Here is a 12,879-nt window from a genome sequence, read left to right as displayed (position 1 = left end):
AGCATGCTTAAAGCGGCCAAGCGCTGTCCTGGGGTGGACCGTCACTTCCCCACCCCTTCCATCCATAGGTGATTGTGGCTCACAGTGTCCCATCCCCTCACTCCTGCTCTTTCCCAGGAAGGACTCAGCAGCCACGTGTCAGCCCCTCTGAGCCTGTGGCTGCTTGCTCCATGACCTCGTCATCTCCAGTGACCCACTCCTCTGGTCTCCATTTCAGCCACCCCCGCGATGGCTGCCCAAGACCATGTCACCACCTGGAACCGCTCCACCCCTGAAACCGCTGAGTCAGGCACCCCCTCTCTACCCATGGCCTTCGGGCCCTCCAGCCCACTCTCAGTCCCTTGTGGGACATGGGTTCCGGACTCAGCAGGGTCTGGACCTCGCTTCCTTCCCCGCCACCCCTTCTGTCTTGGTTGTCCTCGCTCCCCAGCTGAGGTTCCCTGATCCATCATTTGAGCGCTCTTCTGCCAACATCCGCAGCTCTCTTGGCTGCCCAGCTCATGGTCCCGCCCAGCTGGCAGCTCCCCAGCCCTGGAGGAAGCCCAGCAGCCTCCAGCCTGCAGGCAACCGCCCCCACCTCCGCTGCCGGGAGTGGAGCCGGGGAAGCCAGTGTTGGTGGATTTTCCCTGCTGCCAGACAGGCACGCTCACCAGTTCAGCTGGCCTGGCCTGTCCCTGCCCAGCTGGCTGCTTGCTCTCCCCACTCAGCACCCTGTAGCTCCCCAAGCTTCCCTCAAGGTGGGGCGACCACCTCCCCATCTTAAACACCATCTGTCTCCTGCCTCCAGCCTTCTCTCTGGGTAGACGGCCTACCTCTTCACTTCCAAATTCTTCCCAACAGCATCTAAAACAAGCTCAGATCTCTCACACCATTAAAATCCCATCTCGTGTAGCCTAAATTTTTACATTCACTCTCTGTTCTCTCACCTCCTCCATCCTGAGCCTCCAGCCTGCTTCCAGCCATCCTATCATTCCACCACAAGGCCCTGGCTAAGATCACCGCTGACCTTCATGTGGCCAAGGTCTCCAGGCTTAATTAGGAGCCACATCCGCCTTATCTCCTTCCAGCAGTCTCCTTCCTCTCGCGGTGTCTCTTTGATTTTTTTTTTTTTTGTCTCTTTGATTTAACTCCTGCCTCCCTGGCTGCTCCTCCACCTCCTCTTCCTCCTCCTTTCCACCTTCTTAACCTCCTCCACCCTGAGTCACACCAGGAGTAAGGAGTGTTGCAGAAAGGGGTGAAGCCTTCGATAGAGAAGCCTTCCCGTCCAGGGGACCTTCCCCCACCCTGAGGACTCACCACTGGCTTCCCTGAGGAGATGGCTGTTTGGCTGAGGCGAAGGGCATTTGAAAGAAGAATTGGGGGAAGGCTGAGGGAACCATACACATCCCAAGCAGCTAGAGCCTGAATCCCCTGGCTCTGTTACCTTCTGGGAAAGAGATACCCTAGACATGTCCAGAAAAGGGAGCATCAGCTAGATACCCCATCATCATGGGTGTAGAGGCTTGCAGGAGCAATGCCACTGCTGTCCACAGACAAAGCCGGCCCAGCTAGGGCGGAGGTTGGGACCTGCACAGAGGTTAATCTTCGCTCCAGCTTTCAGAGTCTCTTAGTTGCCTTTGGAGCTGCCCCAGGATGGTGGGCAGGCTCCTGCAGGTGAGTTCCTTGTCACTTAGGATGTTCAGGCAGAAGCTGGGCAAGGCTTCCTCTGTCCTCCCATGAGGAGAGACAGTATCCAGTGCTTTTGTAGACCCCAGCCAGCCTTCAGCCAGCACACATGACCAGTGTGAGCTCTGGGCCAGTGCCAGGAGGGAGGGAGATATATAGGTACAATGGGATGGGTGCCCGTGGTGGTGCAGATAGCTTCTGGGGATGCTTGTGGGCAGTTGCCACAGATGGAACCAGGGGTCACAGGAGGCTTTCTCATTGAGAGGACTCCAGGGGCAGATGGGGTTCGAGAGGCCATTCAGAGAGTGGGTGGCCAGAGTGAGGGCAGCTGCCTCATGTTCAGTGGAAAGGCCCTGAGTGAGAGACATCCCACTGAAGTATGCCATCACCAGTCGTGTGGTTTTGAGATGATTCAGCTCAATTTCATGGTGAAAACATGTGATACTGCACTAACAGCTCCTTCCAGGCCCAGCCATTCACTTGCATGTCTGACATGGGACAGAGCCTCTATTAGGGCTTCTTAGCTTTGGAGGGGACCTTAATCTGGGCCATCTGATGATGGCTTCCCAGAGGAGAGTAGGCCCCAGAAGGGGAGCTAGGAGAGGGGCTTGTGGGAGGAGTGAGTTTGGTGTCTGGGGAGTTGCAGGTGGCCTCAAAGTTCTCTGACCTTAGATAACTGAGCCTCCCTAGAGGGGACCATCCCCAGTGGGTAGCACCTGCCTACAGCCCAGGGCACCCACTGGCAGAACCTAGGTGACCCGCACCATCTTGGGGAGGAGAGGTCTCATATTCTGGTGTGCCAGGGGCTTCAGTGTCACCAGCCAGGTGTGGGCAGCTGGAAAGAAGTTTTGTCTCAGAACTGTGACCTCAAATGCCCAGTGTGCCTGTCAGCACACGTGCCACTCTCCCCAGGTCACATTGCTCAAGCCTTGGGCTCTGCTGGGTCACAGCAGGCATCAGGTATCCTTAGGCTTCCCATTTCTGGCCCCCCAGCCTTCACTGTCCACAGCTACCACCTCTGAGTTGACGGCAGGGTCTCTGTAGGCTGGGGTGCTGGCCTAGGCCTCACTCCTGCCCTGAGCAACAGCTAGTGATGACACTGTTCTTCTGGGCCTGATGGAAAGGGTGCAAGTGCTCTGTGATGCCCAGAAGGCTCAGGTTGAGTGGGAGGACCCAAATGGACCTCGGGAGAGGGCAGGATTTTAATAAGGTGAGGGTCAGGGTCTCACCAACTCTGCTGGGGGCTGTATGTCAGTCATCCTGATTGCAGAGGGGAAACTGAGGCCTGACAGGTAAGGCCTGTCTTCTTTCCAAGCCTGAAGCCATAGCTTGATATCTCTTCACTTTCCACTGGGGCAGGGCTTGATAGGACCCAGGTGTGATTGAGCACAAGTATGATTACTAGCAGCCTCCATTCGGAGCTGTAGATAGGCCAACTGGCTGAGCTGGCTGGGGTGCGTAGTCATCGTGGCCTCCTCACCAGCCTCAGACCTGGCCCCCAGGGCCAAGGTGATGAGACCGTGGGAGTAAGCCATCATGCTCCAGCAGGTGGCGCCAGAGGGCACAGCAGAGGGACAGGGCTTGGCTGGGGGCTCCGAAGACTTCTTGGAGGAAGTGGCTTTCTGAACTCCATCCCAAGACTTCTGTCAGCCCAAGCTGACTCTTTGAAGGCATAGGGTGAAGGAAGGCCTCTGGGCAGAAGAATACAGACTGCCCCACTCCCACCCCAAGAGGGCCTCTTTGGCCTGGCGGGCAGACGCCTGTCCACTCCCCAGCTGTCTTTCTCTGGAGGGAGACGCTGACCAGCTGGAACCTCACTCACTCCTATTAAGGCCGAGTAAGGGGAGGGCTGGGGGAGTGACTTTCTGGGGGCAGGGAGGCAGCTGCTGAAGCCAGACTACGACAAGGAGGAGGATTTCCCTGCCTGCTGAAAGCCTTCACCTTGGGGGAAGAACGGACAGCTGGGCCAGCAGCATCTCTGCCTTGCCCTGCCTCCTTTCATCCCAGAAAAGGAGATCCTGGCTCTCATTGGGCAGGGGAGAGAAGCAGGGGCTGCTGCCATAGCAACTTTGTCATTGACCTGGGGGAGGGAGCTGCTGGGCCTGGAGCAGGGTCATCCAAGGCTGGCCTAACCTAGATAGAAGGGGGGCCTTGGAAGGAAGTAGGGGGCTTTACTTGGCTTAGCATTTCCCTTGGTGCCCAGCCAGGACTTCTAACAGACTTCTAGAGTCTGCGGGCAGCCGGCGGTGGGCTATGACCAGCCCCCACATCTGCTGTCGGTGAATCATAGCTGGCCTGTTCCACATCACTGGAGGGACGGCCGCAAAGCCAGACAGTGGAGTCTTCCCACAGGGCTCACCTCCGAGCCAGGTCAGGAGGGCTCTGATGCCAGTCTCATGCTCAACATACATGAATACCCTGTGGTACAAGGAGTGGGGAGGTTTAGAGAAAGGAAACTGACTTGTGGAGAGTCCTCTAAGAAGACACGGTAAGATGGGGAGTGTAGAGTCAGGGCATGCAGACCTGGACATGGGTGGAGGTATGTAGACACTGGCCAAGGGACATCGTGCTCATCTGCTTCGTGGGGTGACGGCCTGGGGCCTGCAGTCTCTGCACCTTACATCCTCTGACAGTGGGGCTGCTGATGCTGGTGGTGTGGGATCGGTTGGATAGTACAGCTTGAAGAGGTACGGTGTTCCCCGCCTGCCTGTCCAAAACCTGGTGAGAGCATGAAAGAGCATCTTCAGGTTCGGCGTGGGGTTTCCGTGGCTCTCTTAGGGAACATCAGTGGGGCTGGATGGGTCACAAGTGGAATGTTGTGGGTCCTGGGGTGCATGTGAGGCAGCAGGGGCAGGATAGCTGTGCTGTGCAGGGTAGGGGACAGTGCGGGCTGGGACTGGAGACCACAGCACAGAACCCTACCTAGCGGGTTCTCTTCGAAGTCCCTCCATGCTGCCAGCTGGGTCAGGTCAGGGACAAAAGGCTGGCCGTTTGGGCCTTGTGGCCGCGAATAGCCTCTGTCTGCCGCCCTCGGTTTGAGGAGGCAGGCCTGTCTCTTCTCAGCACACATCCTGCAGCTGACCCAGCCGGGTTGGGGCGGAGAGAGGGCAGCTGCCTGGCCCCAAGCCCAGGAGAGCAGAGGTCATAGCAGGGCGCTGGGCTGGGTGGGAGCTGGGGGAGTGTGTAGCAAGCAGGGGGGTGGGGGTCAGGTTGGGACAGGAACTGTGGTTTTCTCCTCCTGCCGCCTTCCTGGCAGGCCCTGTGGGAGCTCCCCCAGTAGCTAGCCCTGAGCTGAGGCCTAGGCCACCACCTTCCTGCTTCTCTTCCCTTGGAGTTGGGGGCACTTCCTACCTTGGACAGTCTCAACACTGGGTGCCCAAGGTACTGTCACGGGACAGCTGGTGGCCCACCTGACAGCTAGGTGGGGTCTGTGCTCAGTGTTTAGGGCAGCAGCCGCTAGGCCAGCTCCCACCCTTCAGTGGGAGCCTCTCTCTGGCCTTGGAGCAGTCCCCCCTCATGCCCCGAGCTCATCACTGGTAACAAGCCGTAGGAGTGTTGTGGCTCCTGCAGCCCGACTGGGGCCCTCCGTCCCTCTTCACCCCATTCCTCACGCAGGTGACTACATAGAGCTCTGGGCCACAGCCCCTTTGTGGCCTTGTCTTAACGGGCAGAGGCAGAGCCCTTTGCCAAGTCTGAACCGGGAGGCCCCAGCTCTCCAGCCCCATCTGCTGCCCGTGCGCTGTCCAGAGCCGGCCTTCTGGGCCGGAGGGCACTGACCTGAGCCCCAGCTCCTTCCAGGTCTCTGGGTCCCCTCCAGGCCATCCTGGGTGGATGACTCGCACTGGCCTCAAGCCCTAAAGGAGGAAGCAGCGCCCTGTTCTCGCAGTGGGCTGCATAGGACAGCTGTCTACCTGTCCGTCTCGGCCTGACCTGCGGCCTTACTCTAGAGGGGGCCTCCCACTGTCTCTGATTTTCCCTAGACACACCTCTTCCTACCCAACTCCTCAACCTTCCCCTCCTCTGGCCATCTCCCCCTGCCGCCCCACCCCCATCTCCCCACAGCAGCCAGAGTGACTGTGCTGCTCTTGCTTGTATCCTGCTCATGCCCCCTCACGCTCCAGATGAAGTCAGGACCCTCAGCCGGGCCCATGGGACCCGCCTCCGGGCTCCAGGCGCTGGCAGCACCGCCCTGGTTCCCCTCCCTCTGCCAGCCCTGACAGAGTTCAGTTCCTCGAATGCGTCTGCCGCTCAGCAAATGCCTCCAGGTCTTTGCACACACTGTTCCCTCTTCCTAGAACATGCTTTCATCTCTCAGTTCTTTCATCCCCCAAGCTGGCCTGTGTGTCCCACCTCCGTGCACCCATGCTTCCCACGTCCTGCCAAAACCCTGGTTAAAGCCCTGGTCACTTGCTCACTCACAGGGCATGAAGTACCCCCCTTGCATCCCTCATGGGGGGCCATGTCTGTCCTGTGCTTCTGGTGCTGAAGGAGGGGGCACCCTTGGACAGGGAGAGGAGCCTGAGGCGGTGCTTGCAGTTGAGGGGTTGACGGCCTGCACCAAGTGGGGGATGGGGCACGGCATTGTGTCCAGACTTTAAGGGCGCTGTGCTGTTGTGTGCCTCCCGCAGTTACAGCTACATGATCGACAACGTAATCCTGCTCATCACGGGCACGCTGCACCAGCGCTCTATCGCCGAGCTTGTGCCTAAGTGCCACCCGCTTGGCAGTTTCGAGCAGATGGAGGCCGTGAACATCGCACAGACACCCGCCGAGCTCTACAATGCTATTCTGGTGGACACGCCCCTGGGTGAGCGGCCCTGGCCCTGGCGGAGGAGGGAGAGGCGAGCAGTAGCATCAATGTCAGTGCCTCTGGGTGGGGTTTTTTGGACCCCTGGGGGCAGCCCAGAGCCAGAAGGTGGGGCCCACCCATGGCTGCTTACCTTTTTCTTCCAGTCTGATTCGCCTCCCATTCTCTTCTCTTCGTCCTGCCTTCTGCTCCCTTCCTGCTGCTTTCACTGGGCCAGGCTGACTACCCCCAGGGCCTGACTCAGACGATCTAACTTCGTGAATCTGGCCGATTCCTCAGAATGCAGAGGAAGGCTGAGCTCGGGGCGCCTGGGTCCCTCAGAGTCTTGGGAGTTCTGACAGACCGTGGCCCTAAGCTGCGCTGTAGTGACTTGCTGCCCATGAGGCAGAAGAGGGACACAAACAACTTCACTTGCTCCACCAAGCAGGTCCCAGGGGCCAAGTCAGGCAGTGTCCAGCAGGAGCAGAGTTCATGTCAGAAGCCAAGGAAGGAAGGGGAACCAGGAGCTTCCTATAGGGCCCCCCTAGGCAGCACTGGCTCCTGCCTGCCTTGGAGTGGGGCTGGAGAGAGGCACTAAGGCTATCGCCAACTAATGTCTTCATAGCCAGCATGCTAGTCCCCAGGACACCACCTCCAGGAAGCTGTCAGGATTGTACAGCTGGGCCCAAAGCTGCACTTGGTCCTGCACTAAGAGGCATAGGCCTTACCTGCTTAGCCTTATCTACTCAATATCTTACCTCTCATGATAACTCTGAGCTAGTTCTAGGCTGTTGCTGGCTTCTTCAGGTTTTCCATCTCTAAAGAAGAAACAGACCAGTCAGTCCATGAGCTCCCTGGAGATCAAAGGGCTCTCTTCTGCTTTGGCCTCTAATTCCAGCCCTAAAATGGTTCCCTGGGTCCCTGGTCCCTGCTCACCCAGCTGTCATACTCAGGCCTTGTTCTGAGGAAAAGGATTTTCCACATGTGGGCCCCAGGCCCTCCTGGGAAATGCAGAGAAGTGGGCGCCAGGCCCTGAATCCACAGCTGCCCCTGGAGAAGGGAGGATGTCACAGCCTCTTATGCAAGCCTGTCTTTGGCATGATCTGAGCTTGGGTCTGCCCAGAGGCGATTAGATCATGTTATGGCCGGCCGCCTCCTTTATAAATCAATTTTAGTAGCAAGAAGGCAGGAGAACTCAGGTCAATATACATGGCCTGGAGTATGGCTTCGGTCACTTCTAAGGCAATAGTCTAGGCCAGGTTGATGTGCCCCCCACCCCCCACCCCCCACTTCCCAGCCAGATGGGCCTTGTGGCAGGGGTCCTCTGTGCCCTGCAGGGGGAGTTGAGCATCAGCAGGATTCTTGCCTAGGCTGAGAGTCTGCTAGCCCACCCCTCATACCATGTCTCTCCTTCCAGCGGCTTTTTTCCAGGACTGCATCTCAGAGCAGGACCTCGATGAGATGAACATCGAGATCATCCGCAACACGCTGTACAAGGTAGTGCCCCCGGGCCCAATGGTGGTGGTGAAGTAGGTTGGTGGGGCCGTGGACATGGTGGGCTGGTGATTTATTGGGTGCTGGGACAGGACGCAGTTACATGGGCTCCTTTCCCAGGGGACATGGGCTCCTTTCCCAGGGGCTTATCTGCTCACTTTCTGGCTCCCGTGACTGGCGCAAAACTGCATGGAACAGGTTTTCCATCCCTTGGGCCCAGATAAAATCGGCAGGAATGGCTAGGGCTCCTGGATTGCCACTCCCCCTGCATCCAGGAGGTTCACTGGCCACCACCCAGGCCATAACTCTCAGGCTCACCCCACCTGGACTGTTGCCTGCAAGGAGCACCTGAGCATGGTGGGAGAGGGACCCAGCCAGATGTGGCCAGGTCCCTGCGTCCCTCTGTTTCCCAGGTCTAGGGCTGGTGCCACGTGCCACCATCTTCAACACTACCCACCTTCTGCTTCCCATCAGGCTGTGCACAAGCTGTTGAGCCCTGAAAATAGAGTGGGCTTGGGATTGCTGGGTCAGCACTGCCCCAGCTCAAAGAGGTTAGGAGCAGGCTTGGGAGCCAGGGAAGGGTGCTGGCCAGGAACCAGTGAGGACCATTTGGGGCAGACTGAGCTCTGACCATAGTGAGGACCTCTGATGGGTCAGCAGTGGGCAGGCCCTGAAGGGGGCCTGAAGATAAGTAACACTTGCTGACAGCCCTGCTGACCTAACCCTGAGAACATCTGTCTTTTAGATCTTTACAATGAGGCTCTTCTCCTTCCCTACTTGGAACTAGGTGGCCAAGACAGTGGCAGCCTGAGCCCACGCCCTCCAGTCTCACTGCAGGGGTCTGGGCCAGAGGGCAGGGCAAGTGTGCAGGTGGGTGAAGGGCCCACCTGGAGGTTGTAGTAGTGGAGGCACAGGGCCAGTACATGCAGAAGCCGGTATGGAACACGAGCCAAGTGGCAGGCAGTTTGCTGTGGAAGTGCCGGTTCCGGCTGGACAGTGGGAGATAGACCTGGAAAGAAAGGATCAAGTCAAGCACAGGATCAGGTGCCCCAGGGCCTTGAATGCCAGGCCAGAAGTTTGACTTTTACCCTGTAGGGCAGGGTCAGCCAGCGAGGATTTTCAGCAGGGCAGAGTATCATCAGAGTTTGGCAGACAGACTATAGGGGATGAGATGAGAGGCAGGAAGGCTGTTGGCTTCTGTAGTACTTGGGGCTGCTCTGGGAGCTAGGTAGGCATCAGTATGCCAGTTGTAAGAGGAGATTGAGGGCTCAGAAAAGTGGGGTGGGCTGCCTGAAGCCACAGCCACTTGCTAGACCCTGGGCAGCACTGTGCATTGCACCTGGCTCAGCCTGTCTGCAAAGCAAGTGCTCTCCTCTGCTAATGGGGAGATGGGGAGCGTGGGGCAGGCATGAGAGCTGGCTCTCGTGTGTTAGTGTTCACAACCCACCCCCCCTGCAGTGCTCCTGGCTCCTTGCCGGGTTCCCTGCCCTGTGGCAGGGTGAGGGGTGGGTGAGGCTGTCCCCTCAGCCTCACCCATGCCCTCACCGGGCCTGACTGGTTCTAGCTGGAGTCACTGGCGAGGGCTGCCTGGGCACCAGCTTGTAAACACCGACCCAATGATGTGGGCACCATGCCAGGCCCGCCTGTCAGGCCATGTCCCAGCCCAGTAGCCACAGATGGGAGATTAGGCGGACCCCCAGAAGCGGGTGGGAACCGTAGGCAGCTGGTGCAGCAGACATGGGCTGGCAGACGCTAGGGGACAGGGTTGGGGTGGGAAGGTGACCTTGGTACTTGGGCCTTTTGGGGTCTTGCCAGTTTCTTCAGCTGCTCAGCCTCCAGAAGAAAGTCTGGGCCTATTCCACCAGCCTCCACCACCCTGGGGTTAGTCTTTTCAGGGTCAGCACAGCTCAGCAAAGGCTGGTGGCTTCCCCCACAGAGAGGAACTGCAGTCCCCTCTGGGACAGGCCTAAGACTTGGACACACCCAAGTTGACTGGTCATAGGAAAGGAGATGGCTGAGGATGGTCCCAGAGGAAACTAGTGCCGCTAATCCATGGTAGGATTGGCAGCTATTTCTATCCCTCAAGTCCTCTGCTCTGCTGGGGTCCACTCTCCCTTCCCAAGCTGCTTACTCCCTGACTGGTTCTAGAGTTTTGTTTCCTGTGACTCAGTGGTCCCCTCGGGTTTTCCCCTGAGCCCAGCTTGCCCAGTGCTGCTGGCCAGGTTTGGCCTGGGCTCATGGACTCCTGGGTCTCATTCTCACCTCCTCTCTTAGGCCAGTAGAACCCGTGCCCACATCATACAGTGGGCGGAATGTTCTCTGCAGCTTGGAGGGCAGACCTCCACACAGAAAGCTTCCCCTGCCTCCCCAGCTCTCACCCCCAGCTCAGAAGCCTGTGGAGCCAGAGTCCCTGTGGCTGTGCCACCAGCTGGGACCCTGGAGGATCTGAGTAGAGGAAGCTCCCCAGAGGTCATGAGACTCTGCCCCCCTTCCTTGACACGAAGAGGTTCAGGGAAGGAAGCCTGGGCCTGGCTGGTCTCAGGAGTTAGTCCTTGGAGGGACCTGAGGCCTGGGCTGACCTGCCTTCTTACGCCCGGCAGATCCAATTTGCCTGGGCAGCAAGTGCTTGTTCCCACTGGCAGCCCGAGTGTCCAGCTATCGCACTGCAGGGCTGACGTCCGCACAGGCAATAACCATCCCTCAGCAGGAGCTGGGTTGACAATCTGGTTCCTGCTGTGTGACTGCCTAGGGCATGGGAAGAGGAGGAGGTGCTCTTTAAGGTGGGGTGCTGAGAGGGGCTGGGGCACCCAGTCCAGGCCCTCTCCATGAACTCTCAGGAGTCACCATTCTTCACTAGCCCATCAACACGTGATTTTCTGAGGCTGAGGGGAGATTTGGAGAAAAGGCAGGCAGAGAAGCAGGGGCAAGACAGGGCCCCTCTCTGAGCCCGATCCTCTGTGGGATGAGAGTGTGAGGGGCACCGCACCATGAGGCAGGCAGTGGGTCAGAAATTGCTCTGTTGCTGCTGGGTGGGGGAGGCAGCAGGCTACTGCTGCTTGGCTGATGCCCAGTGAAAATTTGTGGCTGTTTTGGGGGCTCTGACATGGGGGCTGCCCTGCCAAGTCCACGGGTACATTTGGATTAACCATGAAAGGAGCTGGGGAGGGAAGAAAGGAACTGTCGGGGGGAAGCCTGGCAGGCCCGCCTCGAGTCTCCCTGCCTAGGCTGATTGAGCCCTGTGCCCTGCACAGGCCTACCTGGAGTCCTTCTACAAGTTCTGCACCCTGCTGGGCGGGACCACGGCCGACGCCATGTGCCCCATCCTGGAGGTGAGTGCCTGGCCCTGTCCCGCCTGCTGGGGCCCTGGCCCTGGTGTGGGGAAGCCCTGATAACTGACTGACTACTGCCTCCCTCCCATTCTCTCTCTCCGGCACCTGTGCACTGGCCCCACAGTTTGAAGCAGACCGCCGCGCCTTCATCATCACCATTAACTCCTTCGGCACAGAGCTGTCCAAGGAGGACCGTGCCAAGCTCTTCCCGCACTGTGGACGGCTCTACCCGGAGGGCCTGGCCCAGCTGGCTCGAGCCGACGACTATGAGCAGGTCAAGAACGTGGCCGACTACTACCCGGTGAGTGCCCTGACTGTGGGGCAGGGGGCAGGCCTGTTGGCACCCACATCCCCACCCCACACCCAACAGCGCCCTCGTGCTCATGCTTCCCTTCCCCCCCACGCCCCACCCCCGCTCTCCTGTGTCAGGAGTACAAGCTGCTTTTCGAAGGTGCGGGCAGCAACCCTGGAGACAAGACCCTGGAGGACCGATTCTTCGAGCACGAGGTGAGTGCTGGACCTGCTTGTCGAAGGGAAGGGTTGGCGGCCCAGGCCTGACTCTGGTCCCAGCCCCTTGCACACCACTCCTTCCTGTGTCTGCAGGTGAAACTGAACAAGTTGGCCTTTCTGAACCAGTTCCACTTTGGTGTTTTCTATGCCTTTGTGAAGCTCAAGGAGCAGGAGTGTCGCAACATTGTGTGGATTGCCGAGTGCATCGCCCAACGCCACCGGGCCAAGATTGACAACTACATCCCTATCTTCTAGCACCCTGGACCAAGGCTCCCCAGTGCGTGTGTACATGTGTGTCCGTGTGCTGTGACAAAGCTCACGGCTCACCCACTTGCCCTGGGGGAGCATGCTGTCCCCGTGGCTGCCCTGCCTCCCTGACCCTCTCCAAGACTGCTCTTGGGCCTGCAGGGGGGCTGGGCACCTGCTCCCACACCAAGAATGGACCAAGCCCCCACCTCCAGAGCAAGGAGGCCCCCTCAGCCCTGTGTTTACAGCCGCTGACGTGTCTGAGAAGCATGTGGTCACTTTTGTGTCCCTCCCTAACCCGAGAACCCCTGGGAGGAGCGTAAAACTTCTCTTCCCTCAGTGGGCCCCCTAGAGCCATGGCCAGGATAAAGTATGTGTGTTCTTGGGAAATGGAGTAGCTCTGCCCTTCCAAGATAATAAAAACTTCTCTAAGCCCAGCTGTCTTCTGTCTCCTTTGGGCCCTGGCCCCTCTCCCAGATCCCTGACTTGCCTCAGGCCTGCTGAGCCCACCCCCACCTAAGCTTTCTACCTCCCTTCCTCAGGTGGCAGCCCTCGGCTGGCCTTGTCCCTGTGCAGCCAGGCTCCTCGGGGCAGGAGGTCGGTGGCAGATGGCCCCTTTCCCTGCTGGAGGCTCCAACAGGCTCATGGAGTGGGCTTCTGACTCTAGAGGGCCCCCAGGGCTCCCTGTTTGCTTCACTGAGCACCACAACTCCCTGGGCTGGGGTCATTATCCCTATTTCATGCTGAGGAAACCTATGGATACCTGATCTGCCCAAGGTCACTGAAGGGGGTTGGATGTAAACCAGGTCCTGTGCCCAGAGCCTCGGCCCCCATGCTGAGCCCCGGGGG

General features: G+C 58.8%; 1 protein-coding gene across 1 annotated transcript in view; it reads left to right on the top strand.

Moving 5' to 3' along the window:
• Positions 1-12,467, top strand: part of ATP6V0D1 (ATPase H+ transporting V0 subunit d1) — a 39,067-nt gene extending 26,600 nt beyond the window's left edge. Inside the window, 6 exon segments of the mRNA NM_174505.3 lie at positions 6,294-6,472; positions 7,869-7,948; positions 11,197-11,274; positions 11,399-11,575; positions 11,704-11,781; positions 11,878-12,467. Of these exon segments, the coding sequence (NP_776930.1) occupies positions 6,294-6,472; positions 7,869-7,948; positions 11,197-11,274; positions 11,399-11,575; positions 11,704-11,781; positions 11,878-12,039 (754 nt within the window). The 3' untranslated portion in view covers positions 12,040-12,467.
• Positions 12,468-12,879: the final 412 nt, after the last annotated feature.

The sequence above is a fragment of the Bos taurus genome, chromosome 18 (assembly GCF_002263795.3).
Source record: "Bos taurus isolate L1 Dominette 01449 registration number 42190680 breed Hereford chromosome 18, ARS-UCD2.0, whole genome shotgun sequence".
Lineage (NCBI taxonomy): Eukaryota > Metazoa > Chordata > Mammalia > Artiodactyla > Bovidae > Bos > Bos taurus.
Note: the sequence above shows the minus strand (reverse complement) of the source record. Positions and strands in the feature narration are given on the sequence as shown.